General features: G+C 37.7%; 1 protein-coding gene across 1 annotated transcript; it reads left to right on the plus strand.

Annotated features, from left to right (window-relative positions):
• The first annotated feature begins 279 nt into the window (after nucleotides 1-279).
• Nucleotides 280-2,477, plus strand: LOC126372991 (uncharacterized). The gene is made up of 2 exons (XM_050018929.1): nucleotides 280-920; nucleotides 1,013-2,477. The coding sequence occupies exons 1-2, from the start codon at nucleotides 604-606 to the stop codon at nucleotides 1,068-1,070; spliced, it is 375 nt and encodes a 124-aa protein (XP_049874886.1). The 5' UTR covers nucleotides 280-603; the 3' UTR covers nucleotides 1,071-2,477.
• Nucleotides 2,478-19,444: the final 16,967 nt, after the last annotated feature.

Below are 19,444 nucleotides of genomic sequence, written 5' to 3' on the forward strand. Positions count from 1 at the left end.
TTGCCCGGAAGATGGCGCTGTAAAATAATTTTCCTAATGCCATCTATTGTGCAGTGGCTAAACTACTAAGTATGCTAAACTAGAGTGAGAACTTTTGTCTTATCTTGATCATAAATAGTTCTAATATTGTCTTCTATTTTTTTTTATGTTCATAGATAAGCTCTTGACACGTATAGAAAAGTTAGCTCGCATATTCCCAGACTATTTCAGTAGGTAAACAAAGTTACCCGTAACGGCCGCCGCGACAGTGGCGCCAATATTTTCCTTATAATCAGGGTGTGTTTTCACGAATACCTCATTCCATCGCAATTCGTCCTAGGGTTAACATCCGGTCCTAATCGGAGTGCGAGTGACATTGAAGTGAAAGCCGGTATTTCCTCCTCGAATCCTTCGTTTACATCGAAGATATCAATATTTACCCATCTTTAACGGCAAAAAACAACAATTTCCGTAAAAACCAAAGACTTTGTGATTATAAACAGTGATTGAAGAGTATCGATCGGCGAGCCGTTTTCCGCGATCTGGCGATAGTTTTCCGTGGCAGAGCGGGCGATACTCCTCCAAAAACGTTAAAACTAAAGAGCCACCGTCGTCGTCGCCGAGATGGCGTTCATGATGCCTGTCGTGAAGAACGACTGGGACATATACAATTCGCAGCGGTCGCGGCGGACCTCGGAGAACGAGAAGGCGGGGCCGGGCGGCCGCGTGCGGAAGGTGTCCGAGTCGCGGTCCGAGGGCCCGGCGGTGTCGGCGCGCTCGGCCACGCTCAGCCCGCACCGCAGCGCGCCCGCCATGCGCTCGCTGTCTTACTGCCGCGCGCCGCCCTCGCGAGCCTCGCTGCGCACGGCCCACGACAGCCCCAGCAAGGGCTCGGCTAGCCCGGCCGGCCCGCCACGCGACACGGACAAGTTCCACAGCAGGTTGGTGGAGAAGCTGAAGCGAGCGCTGGGCCGCTCGGACTCGCGGCGCGACGAGCGGAGCTCCTGAGTTAACGGGTCCTGCTTGTGTGCAGGGCGCGCGCCGAGTCCCCCGACGGGCCGCGCTGCGGAGCCTGCGTGCCCTACCTGTGACGCCGCCGCCGCCGGCCGCAGGCGCGCCGCGCGCCGGCACACTATCTGTGATATGTTTGCGATACCCAAGCACAGTTGAGTACACCTTTGAATGTGCTAACCGTAACCGCCTATGGGAACTTTTTCACCTTCGGAGTTATATCGACTCAATGCAATAGTATACATATAGTTGTCATGTCGGTACGCTTTCATTCACTGTTGCATGTTTGTTATCTCTGTGGCCCTATCTATCGATTAATTGATGTATTAGGTAAGATGATGTTGAACAGGTTGTCAGTATTAGGTTGTAACAGGGCTGTACGTCGGATGGATATTTAAGACTGCGTTTAGTTTAAGGCTGGCCCGGGACCGGCGGCGTGAGGGTGTCCCGGCCACTAGTGGTAGAGTCCGTGGCAGTTCGCGAATGGTATCTGTGATTTGTTATTTGTAAGTGATGTGGTGTTATTTATTTTAGCAAAGTTATTTTATTTTTAATTCATAGTTTGTTGACGTCTTAACACCACTTTAATTACATCATGTGGTACCTAGAAATTCTAAATTCATATTTGAAATTGTAACGAGACCAGGAATTTATGAAATTGTGTTCAACAATCAAAAATAAATATTTATATTACAGTAATCGTAGCCAAAAACTAGTTAGTATGAATGTAAACTGGGGGTTTAATGGATTGAGAAAAAAGGTTAATGGCGTTCGAATGACACTAATAATAATAAAACGAGTACCTTTTATATTGTAAAAGTATAAACATAGTGAAAACTGTCGATATTGATAATTATAGGCCAGCACGATTTGTAGTCATCAATATTAAACAGTGATATATTTAGTTGTATTAGATTTATTGACAACAAACGGGGGTATCTGTACACGTTCAAGTTCATGAGCTATGAATTTTTGTTATGAATTTGCATGATTTTATGTGATGTTAGCACTATCTAATATATGACTGTGTAAATGGACCAGCTTTATTAATATATAGATATGTATCAGTAAAACTGAGGCAATGTTATACTATTGGATGTGAGATGCAGTCGATTACGAAAGCATTCTAAATTATAAGGCATATCTTGGCGTAAATTATTCACTAGAGAATATATAATTTATTTCCTGTAAATAATTTCCGCCTTTTTATTTAAACTACAACTAAATTATTAATGTTCCTTTTATACTTTTGAACTGCCATGTAATATCTACTTACGAATTGTGCTATATATAGCTAAATAGATACCTAAAGGTATTCAATAAGTATCTTAGTTATTCAGAGTTGATATATAAGATTATGATACAGTATTTTCAATGTATACACTCGATACAAACCATTTTATATATCGTATTGCATGTAAGTAATGGCAGTGTCTGATCTGACGATTTTTAAGTATTAAACATTAAAATAAAAAGCTTAAATTTTATTTTTCAGTCTTTTTCTTACACTTCACAACCTAACCTAACCTTATACCCATGACCGACTTTTATTGTGCATGATGTAAATGTACCATCGCATCGTGTATAACTTTATCTAAGAAAACAAGTCGTTTTGAAGGAAATCGATAAACAAATAAAAATGTATGTACTTACATACAAGCAATGGCTGTTTAAATAACAACATGCAAAAAATTATTATAAGTATTTATGGAAAGTTATGTAATGTTGGTCTTGATGAAGTAATCTATTGCAATTTTCTATTAATATAAATGAATGAACCGTTCATGTCATGTAAGAGTTATCTAAAGATAATTACTGACACGTGACAGTAGAATACGGTTCATAAAACATTAATAGTCAACAACAACAATCGGTGGTTTTAAAAGAACTATACCTACTATTACTATATATACTACTACTACATACTATACTATATACTATAGAAATTACCTGTGCTTAGGGGAAACTCTCAAAGAAAAAAGATCGACTAATTCTGACTCTAACGGGGTCCGAACCCGTGACTCTATCAATTCTCATCCTCATTCTGAACTGTACATTGTTGACTATTAAACTCATATATTTGTTGAGTGTGCTTGTATTAGTTCTTTTAAACATACAAACAAAACTAATGGCAGGTACTTAGCTAAAATTGTTTTACTCCGACTATTATTCATCACGTTTGATAGTAACATTTGTTCTTTGTTGTTTATTAAGGCTCCGAAAAAGTCTCTTGCTAATCTGTCGCACTAGACCTTGCCAATTTGGCACCCGTCTACACCCAAAATAGATGTAATAAAATATAACATCGCTATGTTGTGACGTGGTTAGTCATGATAAGGTTCATTATTTTGTTGACGTCTTTATAACTTTATGCTTCTTTGCTATTCTGTACCGGAAGAACCGGAATACATCATCTTTGGTATTTAGGTACCTAAGTACAAAGGAAGTACTTACGTGCACTCCAATATGTTGGACTTCTTTAAACTTAACTTACTTAAAATTATAATAAGTAATCAAATCTGCACTATTTGGGTTTGAAATTCTTCTTCTTTCCTTCTATTATTGTATAGGTTGTGAGGTGAATGACCAACCTCAGCCACTCTGCTTTCAGGGTTATTATTGAGCTGCTAAAGGCCCTTGACATGGCTCATGTTACGACTACGTACTTACATCAGTAAGTAGTAACCGAGACTAACGGTTTGACGTGCCTTTCGAAGCACGGACCATCTTACTTTCGGACAATCGGGTGATCAGCAGAATATGTTAGGTTAGGTTCATCATCATCATCATCAGCCCATTAACGTCCCCACTGCTGGGGCACGGGCCTTCCCTATGGATGGATAGGGAGATCGGGCCTTAAGCGGATTGGTGGTTATTAACGACTGCTAATGCAGCCGGGACCAACGGCTTAACGTGCCTTCCGAAGCACGGAGGAGCTCGAGATGAAAACTTTTTTTTTGTGGTCACCCATCCTATGACCGGCCTCTGCGAAAGTTGCTTTACTTCAACAATCGCAGACCGAGCGCGTTTACCGCTGCGCCACCGAGCTCCTCAAGCTCCTGAGGTTAGGTTAGACTAGACTATATCCTCCAGCGGAAGAATTTTGATCTGCTTCCAGCTATACTTCTGTTCGTCACATCTACACCTCATCGCTGTTATCATGTGGTCATTCATGATAAAGTTTTAAGACCTTTATGTTGGTCGCATAATCTGGTCTTCGGCGAATCAAGCTGATAAAAAATGATACTAAGGAATACATGGATCTGTAGTACGCAATAAAAATGGTTTCTAAGAAAATTGAATGGAAATTTACAAGTGGCTGAAAGTTATTACTCTTTGTAATGATGATGTCAATATCAGACTATATTAGAACTCTAATTTCTTAACTTTTATAATTTTGATGACTCGGGGAGGACGATTTGCTATATACAGCTTCATTGCAGGTTAGTCGAGCAATAACCAACCAAAGACTATTTGGGAAAGGTCGTTTTCTCGATTGATCCAACCCTGAATCGAAATAGACATTAAGATATTGTATCTGAGCCGTTCCACCACTATACTTCTTCTGGGGAACGTAGCCTAGAAAATCCCCCCCCCCCCACACACACACACACACACATCACCAGCCCATTAACGTCCCCACTGCTAGGGCACGGGGCTTCCCTATGGATGGATAGGGAGATCGGGCCTTAAACCACCACGCGGGCCCACTGCGGATTGGTGGTTATTAACGACTGCTAATGCAGCCGGGACCAACGGCTTTACGTGCCTTCCGAAGCACGGAGGAGCTCGAGATGAAAACTTTTTATGTTTTAGTGGTCACCCATCCTATGACCGACCTTCGAGAAAATCCCCCATTGAAATGAAATGCACTGAATTTTCACTAGCTATCGCTGCACGCAGAAATCAGAATTTATTCAACGTAATTATAATAATGGATAAACTTGTTGAAGGTCAATGTAACATTTTTGAATTTACGTCATTTCGCAAGGTTTTATGGCTGAGGAGAAGAAATAACAAGAAACTGCAACATCAACACATCTTTTAAAAACCAATGAGAAAAATTACATTACAAGTTATTTAGTACCTAGAGGAACACATTCAATAAGTACCAGATTTTTTTATCATTTAGGTAGTCATTAATCTTATAATAAGCTTTTGTACATAAAGTAAGCTTTACATGAGCTTTAAATTTATTTTCTGACAAATTTAAAATATTATCTGGTATTTTATTGTAAACAAAAATGTTTTATATTTTTATCGCAAAAAAATATAAAACTCGTCGGTAAGTACTTTTAAACGCATTGTACTCGTGTAATTTACCTGCTTTAGATTATAATTGTAATTTGTCATTGGATTATGAATCTTCCATTTATAAATTTTCAAAAGGATCATTTTTCTGATAAAAAAAGTTTAAAAATAAGCTTCTAATAACACCCCACAGTAGGAATAGATAGGTATGCATGTGTCATCACATTTAGTCGTATCACTGATAAGAAAATGATTCCTATATAGATAAATGCATAATTTATCATCTGTTACAATCGCTGGCGTAACATGCGGTTGATCAATCGGCGTAGGAAATTTCCGTTCTTTGACTCATTCGGGGCGTCTGGCGTCAAATTGTAGCTGCCGGGCCAATTACATACAGACACAGGCACAACTCACGCCCCCTGTCACTTTCAGGGTGAGCTGAAATATCAAGTTATAAAAGATATTTGGATTTTACTTCAAGTCTTGAGCTGTATCTACCCATCATCTGTATCTACTAACTACACAGGATGTTTATAATGTAGTGTCTAAATATAGGTAGCTACGATCAAATGAGAAATAACTAGGTGTACAGTCATGAGCAGTATAATGTACAGTCATGAGCAATATAATGTACCCACTTTAGGTCGCACTAACATATTTGACATTTAGTGAGACTTACAGTTCAATTTGTCAAAAAAGTTAATGTGACATGGTACCAAAGTGTATACATATTAATGCTCGTGACCGTACCCACTTTAGGACTCTGTCGCACTAACATATTTGACATTTAGTGAGACTTACAGTGCAATTTGTCAAAGAACATCATGTGATAATGGTACCAAAGTGTATGCGTATTGATGCTCGTGACCGTACATAAATGAGTACTGGAGAAACTCGTAGATACCTAGCATCGACACAAACCATGGTTTTACGATGCTAGTTAGCATAATCACTGTTTGTACTTAATTTTTGAAATAAATAAATAAATAAATAAACAACAGGGGAATACCAAACATTAATGAAGTAAGTTTACTTATTTAAAGGTATTCTTAATTAGTTATATGTAGTAACAGCCTCCGTGGTCTAGTGGTTAGAGCGTTAGGCTCAAGATCTGGAGGTCCGGGTTCGATTCCCGATGGGGACATTGTCGAAATCACTTTGTGAGACTGTTTGGTAAGGACTTTTCAGGCTTGAATCACCTGATTGAATCATCTGAAAAAGTAAGATGATTCCGTGCTTCGGAAGGCACGTTAAGCCGTTGGTCCCGGCTATTAGCCGTAAAAACACCTCCACCAACCCGCAGTGGAGCAGCGTGGTGGAGTATGCTCCATACCCCCTCCGGTTGATTAAGGGGAGGCCTGTGCCCAGCAGTGGGACGTATATAGGCAGTTTATGTTATATGTAGATACATTAGTTAATGAAAGGATTCTAAACCTAATTAAAAAATATAAAATAACATTAGCTACATTTATATGTAAGTACATTACTCATGGCAGTCACGGCCTCATTTCCTAATGATACCTAACAGTGATTAAAAACATTGAATATATTTTTTAAATTAAAAATCTTATACCTCTATATTTATAGCTAGTAGGTATAGGAAAGGAAGATAGAAGGAAAGAGAAAGAGAACGTCGAGTCTTAAAGAAGTCAAAGAATTGGCCTTTGATAGACAAGAATGGAGAATGCTACACCGACAAGAGCGTGGCTCTTAAATTGATGAGGTATAGACAGATTATAGAGAAATATACCTAAACTCGTACTTTCCAGACGATTCTTAAAGTACTCAGAGTCAAGTTTCGTTGACAGATTGGAAACATAGTTTAGAAACAAGCAACAAAGTCAGGCTACTTACATCGAAGTCAGTAATTGGATAAGTGAACGGTCATTAGAACTCAATCACTCAAAGTCGACATGTGCGTTATTTTTAGATAGGGTACATGACCTATATTTAGGGTATGACCTCAAAAACATAGGTTTATGTAATGAACCTCTGTATGTCTATAGGTCATTTATTAAAACATAGTTCATTTCGATGTGTCATTTTACCTGTGTAGTGGCTATTTGACAACTTAGTGAAATGAGTTACTCTTTGCGAAACGTCAAAACGAAAGTTTTCTTTGGAGTTGTGTGGAAATACTGTCCTGTGACTTCATCTGAATGAATTCCATTACATAATTTATATTTCGACACTGTTGCAAGTGCCACGATCACGGGATGACTGATAATGAGATTGGAGTGGAGTAGGTAGATCCATAATTTTCTACGGGCAGACATATCTGTCTACCCTCTTTCTTTGCCGCTTGTTTATGTTTTTGATGTCGGAATGTTCGGAACCATCTGAACTCGCACCAAACTCACTACGACAAACCGCACTCACTGTGTCCTCACGTTTTTTCACCACATTAGGCCGTTTCAAGCTTTTTACAAAACCTATGTGCTTTAATTATGATAATAACCGCGTAAACTTAAAACAATGTATAATTTATATCTACCTAATAGGTAGAATTGCGTAACCATGCGCCATTCTATATTATTCATCATCATCATAGCTATATATTGAGACCTGGCGACACTCGGTTGACCGAGAGTTGAAAGCTCTCGGCATGTTATGGGAGCAAACGAGGTTGCAAAAGATCGCGAGGAGTCGAAATCTACACCCCAACAGGGAGTAAAAGGATTAAAAAAGAAGAAGATAGCTATATATTTAAGAGCTAACTCATGTCCCTTTTCTTCATACTTACCTGTGAAAAGTCTACTCAGCTAATATTAGTTCGAAGGCAGTTTCCTAATCGTATTACACTGATCCAATTACTGAGCCCTATGAAGTGCATTTTCCAGAAAATATATGCAACAACTTATTGGTTTCATCTAAAGAATGAAGGGAAAAAGTTGTTAGTTGTACTTAACCGTGTATTACCTATAATTGAAGGATTGGCTGACTGAAATTTCAGCGCACAGCCCAAGCAGCTGGGACTAAGTAGTAAGTTGAAATATAGTTCAAAGTTTCTTTATATAGAGAGAAGACAAGCACTGAGGAGAGTTTCAGGATCCATAAGGGATGAAGGAGAATTCGGCCGAATTTGCAGGCCACAGCTTGAATGCATGTTCTTTGCTTAAGTTTATAAGTATATTAGTACCTACTCTGCAACACCGATTAAGTGCAAAGGTTTGTGCAAAGGTTTTTCTTGCAGCTGTTGTTCCTCTATACTATAATACTTATACTATAAGATTCAAACGACTAAATATAAAAGTTTCATTAAATAACCAAATGTTGCATTATATACGTACATTGTATAAATCCAAACTAATTCCCGTGTAATGAAATACAATATTTACATTAAACACCATGTTATTTATCTTTTTAATTATAGAACGAGGAAAAATAATAATTATACCTATAAATACCTAATAAAAATATGTTATGTAACCTATAAATAGCATCGGTTTCTGTACATAAACGTAATAACATGTAAGTAAGTACGTAATAAAATTTCATATACTGGCCGGGTATGAAACGTAATAATGAAATATAGCATTTTCAGATGTCATTTTTTCCTAAACACTGAGAGATATTTGATTTAAATTTGAGATTTGAAAGTTAGAAGACAATCTTAATAGACCTGCAAAATTGCAAGTGTGTAGAGTAAATACATTTTCAGTTATGAGGGGTTGAATATGGCACCAAATTATTCGTGTAATACTTGTAGGTAACCCATAATCACTCGTTTGTTTCGGGAACTTGGCTGTACACTGCCGTGTGTCTAGATTCCTTAATTAATTATAATAATATAGATTTATTTGCGTAGATAAGTCCTACTAATTGTATCTACATTTGTATGTACATATGCGAATTGTTGCGCAGGTGGTAATATAGAATTATAAGTAAGGTAATCTTATCTAACCGTGGAAATATTAATTAACAATTAATTATCAAAAACGTTTATGGAAATTTAAATTATTATGTAAGTGACATAAAATTCAATATAAGTACCATGCATTAAATTATATTATGATTACGTCAAATTTAATTCCAAATATTTCTTTAAGTCATAGCAATATTTGTCCATTAAAACCATAATCAATGACATTTTAATAACGTACATAACATAACATAAACCGCATAATATACGTTCCACTGCTGGGCACAGGCCTCCCCTCAATCAATTCGAGGGGGTATGGCACATACTTCACCATGCTTTAATTACGTATGTAATGGTAAATATTAACTTTATTATAAAAACTACCTACCAAAAGTAGTCGTGGGTTAAATCGTGACGACTTATCGCTCTGTCTATCCTGATGAGAAGAGGGCCTTTAATTTACTTCTATATTTATTATGCATAGTGATATAATAAGTGTATTTTTGCTTTTTTTTATAGCATCCACCCGTGCTTAGAGTAACTTACAAAGAGAAAAGTAAATCGAAAAAAAATCTGACTTGATTTTATCCCCAAATTTTATCAAAATTTTGGCGGCTCAATAGTAACCCTAACACCAGGGTTGATGGGTACTCCACTGCACAATCGACACGATAGAAGAAGAAGATCAAAATTCCCAGTGGTCCTACCAGTAAGTCTATTGGGACGGAAATTTCCAGTAGTTCAACTGGTAAGACTACTGGGAATAGGGGGATTTTATGTATCGTCATTAACGTCGCGTCGGTAGATCGAAAAAAAATCGTGTGGACAGGACCCGGTGGTGTAATGGTTAACACGCTCGTCCCGATTTAACAAGGGCTGCGGATTCAAGTCCCGCCCGAGTTAGAATTTCTTTCGATTTTATTTTCTCTGTGAGTTTTTTCTAAGCACGGGTGAGAGTTAAAAAATACCAAACATAACATAACATAACATAACATAAATAGCCTATATACGTCCCAGTGCTGGGCACAGGCCTCCCCTCTATCAACCGGAGGGGGTATGGAGCATACTCCACCACGCTGCTCCACTGCGGGTTGGTGGAGGTGTTTTGAAAAAAAAAAACTTATATTACTATGCATAAATACATGTAGAAGTTCTCTTTGTAATATAAGTAAGTATTTATGGAGAAAGGTTTTCAAACCGTACCACAAGTTCTGGATAGACTATAAAATTGTTATCATTACATTGTAATATGGGTCCAGGGTACCTAATAAAAATATTGCGTTACAAACACTGGTTCATAAGGTCAAGTACAGATGTCAAAAGTTAAAGCATTTATAGTGTCGTGGACTCTGTGCCAATGAATTAATGGTTCGTACTTTGGCCCTATCTATTGTCTCTCGTAGTACTAATAATGTGTTTATTGCATATTATTGAAGAAAGTTCTAGCATATTGCGTAATATTGTTAGGGAACTCTGCGACAGAACAATGGGTACAGCTTATTGATTATCTACTCTGCTAAGGATTATTATTATTATATCTCTTCAAAATTACTGTGATTACCGATGTTTTCTAGATGTTTCAGAGGGACGGCACTTGAGGACCCATTGGTGCCACATAATGTATGTGATAATACTACTGCTCTCAGGTGGGGAGGTGCTCGTCGTAATCAAACAATTCAGCAATTCTCTTGAATAATGTTATATTTTCATAAACAATGTTAACTCTCCAACTCTTCATAACAGATTACCGCAACCGAACAAAATTCCACGTCACCGCCTTTTCAAAAAAGGCGGGAAAACGTTCGCGTTCGAAAAAGAAGAAATCAAAATAAAAACAAATGGAATAATATGCCAGTTCCAAATTAAAAATAAGTAATAAAGTCGTAACACAGATTCACGACTTTATTCCGTCTGTTATTAAGTTATACAATCTAATAATAATTAAATAATAAAATAAACATTACGAACCCTAACATGTATGTATGGCTTATGCCCGTATGGCTTAACCTAGACCAGAAACTTAGAGGTACTGGGTTCAATTCCCAGTCGATTGCATTAATCATAACCATTAACCATAACCGTTCTAAACGCTAGGATGTATCTCTACAATATTGTTTCATACATTTTCATCGTGTAAAACATAGTAATTTGGTCAAACATAAACCTAGTCGAAATATTTAATACAAGCTTGCTAAATTCGCAATTTGATTTATCTTAATGTACTTGTAGATTGTAAAATATTAAGCGGATTTGGCTCAATTAGTCCCTTAAATCAAGTCGGATGACTTCGAAACTTAGAAAACTTAGTTGATTACCATGCCAAATCCGCAGCGTACTTATAATATATTTTTTAACGCGACTTAAGTACCTACTGTATATTTGCTGCAGATGACATCAACTACAAACCGGACAAACGGAAAGCGCTGAGGGCTTTTATCCAATACAAAATTTAAGAGAAGAGGCCTGAGGGTGCCTAGTTGGGCGAGAACACCGTCTGGGAAGCAGTATACTTGGTTACTACGAGAAAGTCTTATGATCGGTAATATTTCGTACAAACAATACTGTAACCGAATCATTAGGTTCCCGTTTGTACTTTCCTCTATTTTTAAGACCTCTGTAATAACATCAGGAATGGAATTAATATATCTTAACCTATCTTATCAGCGTAAAATACTCGAAAAAAGTACATACCGTACCTACGTATGCACCTTACCGTGCAATCAATGTAGAGCACAATAATGTCGACTTGTTATGTTCTATGGTGTTTGTTTACATCGCGTACGTTATTGACTCCCATTGTTCTGTGGACTTAGTTATAGAACTAGGACTAATAGGAATGGCGTGGTACCTACTAATGACGTTTTCACATAAAGTCTGCTAATTATTGACGTCTTGTTGACTGCCGTCACGTGAGGTTTGCCCGTTTGTTAGAATTACTAGCATGGTCACATTGTGTGGCCTTGGAAAGATGATTAACAGGTCGTCACGTCTCATAAATTGGACAAAGTTATTTTTTTATGTAAGTAGGTACAATATACAGATTCATACAGGGTGTTAGTGACATCGTAACGAATATTGAGGATGATGATTTAGACCATGATTCTGAGTTGATATCAAGTGGAATTTTCCATCGCAAAATTATGAAACTCAGAATCATGGCCTGAATCATCTTTCAAAGTTTTCGTTACGATGTCACTAATACGCCGTATATAGTCTCATGCCCGTAATCCCTAATGGGGTGGGTAGATCCACAATAACAAATGTACGTAATGTATGTATGTAATGTGTGGTAGGATGTGAAATAAATGCTCAAAGGTATGATAATCCACACGGAGGTCCGTGTTGCGCTATGGATAATCCACCATAGAATTAGAATTTTTGAATACTTTTTTGTGAAATATGAAAATCTACATTAAAAAAAAAGCTTTTAGTAACAAAGACTTAAGCACTACTTCAGTTTGTTAGTTAGTTTCATCTGTTACTATGAGCGCGAAGTTGCGTAAACATGCGTAAAAAATGTGCACATGTGTTATTTAAGAATAATGTCTTGTCTTGATCAAGAATGGTACAAACATTGAAAAAAGTGATATTAAGGATAGTATTAATAAACTAATCTCAGCTGTGACTGCCCTCAAGATCATGCTCAAGTCCCTGTTTTTATATGCACATAATTCACTTTTGGTAATTACAAGGGTTACAAACACGCCCGACAATAAAAGATAGACCGATGAATATAAAATTAATTAAAAAGTAAAGAATATTTTTTATAACTTTTTTATAAGGTATTTTTATGTTGCATTTGTACAAAATAAAGTAACAGTACACGAGCAAATCGCTTTCACCTAACAGGTATAAAATAGCATCGACTTATAGCGATACTTCAATGCTACCTACCTAGGTACCTACATAGTACATGACATAAGCTCCCGACTACATCCCAATTGCGGTAGTCAGAGGTACGGTCACGAGCATTAATATGTATACACTTTGGTATCATGTCACATTATCTTTTTTGACAAATTGAACTGTAAGTCTCACTAAATGTGTTAGTGCGACAGAGTCCTAAAGTGGGTACATTATATTGCTCATGACTGTACACCCATCGCAAGATAAACTAAGTACCCACGTCTCATCTACGTATACATGTGGATATCCTCACGATGTTTTCTTTCGCCGCTTCTGTAAAAACCGAACCTGTCAAATCTTCAGTTTAGGTATGTGGACCCTGTGAAAAACGGGATAATGCTAGGGGGATAATATATCTTAAGATTAAATAAATTGAGAAAAAAATCATTTAAAAATGATTTACAGACTGACTGCATTTACTGCGACGTGACATCTCCTCATCATCATCATCATCAATTTAAGAGCCACGCTCTTGTCGGTGCAGCATTTTTCATGCTACTTTATTAGAGAAAAATAGGTCAGTGGTTTCCCTCTTGCCTTCCGCCCCGCAGACATCTCCTTCGCTATCAAAACAAACTAGTTGGTGTATGACGCCGCAAGAGTAAGTTTACATGCGCGCGAGCAATTATTTTCAATATCATTGTTCGTTGCCTCGGCAGGTCGTTCCAGTAAGTGGTTATGAAGTGTCGATAACAGTTACTGGTTTGATCCGGATCGGCGGACGCGCCGATTCCGTTCGGCTGCCACCAGACTGAGGCACCACGTCGCTATGTGTCGTTAGGACAGACATTGTTTAGTCTCTCAGCACGTACCAAATTCATTCATCTCGATAAGATCAACCTTTATAACATAACGTAAGCTCACGACAATATCCCATTTGGGGTAGTCAGAGGTACATCCATGGTAAGATGAAAGATGATAAGTACCCACACCTCACCGAGGTTTCTGTAAGACTAACATAATAGGTGGTGAGCCGTATCGCCGTCTATAATGGTCCAGCCAACTGTATAAGTAAAAACAGCACTTAAGACAACGTTTATTTTGCCTGTTTGATTGAAATGTCTAGCTAAAAATGTTCATACTCCCTGTTTGGTTCCAATCCGAATTCGGTGACAAGACTTGTCAATCAATCAACTCTTGATTGCCAATTTGTCAAGATAACTGAGGAAAGCTTTTCTAACATTGCGATTTTGTCAGAATTTGTTGTGGGAAATAATTGATGGCTCTTATAAATGCAGTATAGTGATTACGATAGTAGGTAGGTAAACTCTGAAGAGGTGGAAACTTATTAACATTGGGTTACAGCAGAAGTTTCAGTGGCAAGGGTTCTCAAGAACGAAAAAGCGTGGACTATCTTGGCTTCAAACCAACTTCCAGCTAGATGGTGGTTATTATACTTACTTACTTAGGTATAACTAAAGGCCTCCGTGGTCCTGTGGTTGAGCGTTGGGCTCATGATCCGGAGGTCCCGGGTTCGAATCCCGATGGGGAAATATCACAAAAATTACTTTGTGATCCCTAGTTTGGTTAGAACATTACAGGCTGATCACCTGATTTTCCGAAAATAAGATGATCCGTGCTTCGGAAGGCATATTAAGCCGTTGGTCCCGGTTACTACTTACTTACTGATGTAAGTATGTTGTCGTCACTTGAGCCATGTCAGGGGCCTTTGGCGGCTCAGTAATAACCCTGACACCAGGGTTTATGAGGTTGGTATTCCACCTCACAACCCACACGATAAGAAGATATATCAAATTGGCATCTAAATATAAATATATCGTTGTCGCTGTTGTAGTTAGGCTAAGTGGGGTTTTCAATGATAAAAAATACTTTGTAAAACATGGTAACCTTACTCGAGTCTATTGTTTAGAATGGTTAGTTTCCTTCCCTGTCGACGGTAAGATATGCATTGTTCGCTATGATTATCAAAGACTTTTCTACATTTTTCACAAATTATGTCTTAAGATTAAGCCGTGGTAGACCAGTTGGTAGAACGCTTGCCTATCATTGAGGTCATTGAGGCCTAAACCAATGATTGTCGAATTTGGTTTTCAAATTCATGTTTGAATCATAAATGATTATCACGTGTTCAGCGGTGAAGGAAAACATCGTGAGGAAACCCACATTCCCAAGAAATGCATTTTTCGGAGGTATGTGACCTAACCTGTATTGGGCTGGTTTTCCCTTCGCGGGTTAGAAGGTCAGCCAGGCAGTCGCTTCTGTAAAAAACCGGACCTGTTAAATCTTCAAGTTAGGTAACTGGGCCCTGTGAAAAAACGGGATAATGCTAGGGAGATGATATATCTTAAGATTAAATAAACTGAACATAATTTCATTTAAAAAAGTAAATACCGATCTTTTTAATTTCAATCATAATTCAATCAGGCGGGTATTCGACTCGAGTTGGCGGCGCAAACAAAAAATATCTCGGACCCAAACATTGAATGAAAGGTTTCGCGTTTGTAAAGCGACGCGTAAAAAGTACAAAGGCAAAAAAGGTGTATAAGTAAAGTAGGAAGCGTTTTCTTGTAAAAGGGTCTGATGATTGGATACTTGGGAAGTTATCAGTAGATAAAGTAAGTCTTGTAGTAGATGCGTCAGCGTCTACACGGCGCCATCGCCCGCAATCATCCTTGAAGGACGGAGATCAGATAACAAACAGAGATTGATACCTTTAATGTGTAAACACACCTACTAAAATTATAAAGATAATCCGCAAAAAATGGTATGGCTTCCCATTTGTCCGGCCAAGTAATGAACTTTTCGAGGCAGTTCTATAATATAAGTATGCCTATATATGATAGTATAAAACCCATGTCATTTGAGAAAAGTGATAAGTAAATGTAGGATAAAATAAAGGAGAATGGACGAAACTGGTCCAAGAACCTCCACTGATGAGACTTAATGTTATGAAAGCTTATGCTTTCCTTATGATTCTGGGAAAGTTCTATCAGATTCTGTCTCGGGGTTCTTTTTCTACGGCCGTGTTTGTCCTGGCTATGAAGATTTAGTTATTCAGCAACAAATCTTGAGTCGATTTTTGTCCTCCACCATAAGTCTCATCAGTGTTCTTGGACCAAGTTCTTGGACCAAGTTTCATACAAATGTAATTATTGAACAATAAATTATTTTTTGCTACTGTTGTTTAGATTCTAGCTTCACTTATTTGGGCGGGCGCCATACTTTATAGTCGCTACTAATTTGTGTCTCTATTTGAGAATTGGGGTCTGGAGTCTCTTACCCCTGATTAACGCGGTAAGAACCCGGTATTATGTGTTTTAATTAGAATTCGTTTAATCCAACGTACACCGATTTTGCACCAGTTGTGAACTTGTGACCATCGTACTATCAAAAAGTTCGCTAATCTTCCAAGCTGTAAATCAACTAGTTTGTAGGCGTAAACACTATGTAAGCTATTAGCTAAATTGTAACTAATAGCTTGTCTGTGTCTAGGTTATTATTTACCATGATAGGAAGTACTTAAGTAAAGTGACTTTACGTTATACCTACTGATGTGCCTTTCCAGGGAATGTTCCCAAAGTGGGAACATTCCGGAACTAAAAAGGAGTAAAATTTATGTAAATAGAACTTTTTTACGTAACCTTTAAGCAGATGAGACCTAAGTACAATAAAGAACCATTTGAAAAAGAAAAGTGGCAAGTGTCTTTACTGTTAAAGAGTTTTTACAACGGGATCATTCCCACTTTGGGAAAATTCCCAGCAATGGCACTTCAGTGGTTATACCAAACACATGTATGCATTGTCTATATTTGTCTTGTAAAGCTATCGGCTCCAATAAAGTAGGTATCTAGAAGGATTATCCCTACATAAAGTAGTTGAAGCCATAAACGACGTAGTAGATAAGCAAATTATTATAAAGATAATGATTATAAATGATAATGATAGTAGGTATGTTTTTATCTTTGATAAAGTCATTGTAAACATAAACTTTATAAAGACTTACCTACGGTCACGAGTACTAATCTTATACACTTTGAAACCATGTCACATTAACTTTTTTGACAAATTAAACCGTAAGTCTCATTAAATGTCAAATATGATAGTGCGACAGGGTTCTAAAGTGGGTACATTACATGATATTGCCCATGACTGTACATACTACATTTATATGCCGACTAAAGAGTTAAGAAAACATACACAAACATGTGTATGTGTGTGTTAAACATGTTTCACAAATAAATGATTATGATTATGATTATATTATTACTTACTATTAAGTAATAAATATAAAGTACAATCTGATTAGGATGTCCGTGACGTATTCGCATAAATGGCCGAAAAATAGTAACCAGTTTAGGAGGACTATTAGACTACCTACCTATTGTTACTTTCTAAAGTAGTGTACACCTGCATAATGTTTTATCGCAAGGAAAGATTTTAGAAACAATTTATCAGCAAAGATAGAGTTGTTCAATCGATCGTTGTTATAATGTCCTTGAGAAAAGTAGTCAAGCAAATTAAAACGTAATTGTAATGTACAGTACTCTATTAAATTCTCAGACACAGACGTAAAGACATGATGATGTTAATAATAAGAAATGATTTGCATTATTATGTATGTAGGAACTGACCTGGGTTACGCTATTCCGTGATAGCTAAACGAGTTTAAAATCAATCAAATCTTGCAATAATCAGAAACAAAAGACGTATCTATAAAAGCAATATTGCAATTTGACATTTGCGCATATAAAAGTACTTAAGTGCAAATGTCAAATGGCAATATTGCTTTTCTAGATGAATTGCTTTGATGTCGCCTTTTTAACCCCCCCAGTAGTTCTGACGTCATTTTTACAGCTTTTACGTAGCTATGAAACGTTAATAAGCACTAATTTGTTACCGACGACAAGTTGATACGTGTTTGAACAAGATTATACCTACATAACGATTGTTATGCGTAATAACAAACGATGGATCGGTGTCTACGTATTACCAGCCCAGTCCAGCCCAAATGATACCAGGCTTGTCAATCAGGGGGGTTAAAACGGCCATATTGAAGCAATTCATCTAAATAAGCAATATTGCTGTTTGACATTTGTGTGCATTGCGCAGTTACTTTTATATGCGCAAATGTAAAATTGCAATATTGCTTTTGACGTGGCTTCTTTAATCCGCCTGATGGGTTTTGTAAAAATATAATATGGGGGCATCATCTTCTGAGGACTTAAGGCTTTGACTACAGTGGGATGTGAGTCATCGTATAATTACGTATTAATTGTATCTTATATTACTTACTTATTGTTTGCATTGTGGCTTTAAATGTTTCATTAATCAATCATACAAGGTGAGTGTTTTCAATGACGTAGTTACTAAGAACTTAAGTTTCAGCATGACTTGTATAAACTGTTGCTTTAGTTAACCAAAGTGTTACCTATGGAAAATATTGATTACAGAATAGGCTATGATAAAACTAATAGGAATTTTGACTTGAAATATAGGTAATATGTTTAGTGCTTTAGCACGACCATTAGCATAGTAAGTCAATTGGAAGAACGCTTGAGTTTCACTGCGAGGTTGCAGGTTCGAAATCCAACACGGACCTCTCTCTCTCTATTTAAGAGCTGCGCTCTTGTCAGTGGAGTAATCGCCATTCCTCTCTTCTTCCCGCCAAAACCTTCACCTCCCGATACGACACGAGGTGCACCTTCTCTTTTATTTGTTTCATAAATGTTCTCCTAGGTCTACCCCTCCCTCTCTTCCCTTCAATTTTTCCTTCTATAATGTTTGTTGTAAATGAATCGTGTCGTATCAGGTGGCCAATCATATTTCCTCTCCGGTTCTCTATAGTCTTCAATATGGTTCTCTTTTCTTCAACTCTTTCCAACACTTTTTTATTTGACACCGCTTCAGTCCAGCTTATACCCTCCATCCTTCGCCAACACCACATCTCAAACGCTTCCAACCTCTCTCTGTCTCTCTGTGTCATAGTCCACGTTTCACTTCCATAAAGTGCAACACGGACCTAAGCCAGTGACATTCGAATTCATGTTTGGATCATAAACTATTACCTCGTGCTCAGCGATGAAGGAAAACTAACGATCCGAGAAAAATAATCAGAAATGCGTTTCAGAGCTATGTTTCCTAACATGTATGGCCTGGTTTTCCTTTCGCAGATTGGAAGGTCAGCCAGGCAGTCTCTTCTGTAAAAAACCGATCATGTCAAATCTTTATGTTTTGGTAAGCGGACGCAGCGCCGCGGCGCGCGGCGCGCCGTGAGAATGGAATAACGCTAGGAAGATGACGAATAATTTTAGTGTTCTCGAATGAATGGTTTTTGTTTTTTTGAGCACCTCTGCAGAAGAATAGTGCCGAAAAGTTGTCTTCTGACAGCTGTAACTCTACATACCCTCGTAGAGATTAAGATCATGTGTTTATGTATGACACAACCTTTACTTTATTTGCACTTTGCAGCGC

The sequence above is a fragment of the Pectinophora gossypiella genome, chromosome 15 (assembly GCF_024362695.1).
Source record: "Pectinophora gossypiella chromosome 15, ilPecGoss1.1, whole genome shotgun sequence".
NCBI lineage: Eukaryota > Metazoa > Arthropoda > Insecta > Lepidoptera > Gelechiidae > Pectinophora > Pectinophora gossypiella.

Coding starts and splice junctions, on each gene's coding strand:
- LOC126372991 (XM_050018929.1), top strand. CDS start 604: ATGGCGTTCATGATGCCTGTCGTGAAGAACGACTGGGACATATACAAT. Junction 921..1,012: donor ACGGACAAGTTCCACAGCAG/GTTGGTGGAGAA, acceptor GCTTGTGTGCAG/GGCGCGCGCCGAGTCCCCCG.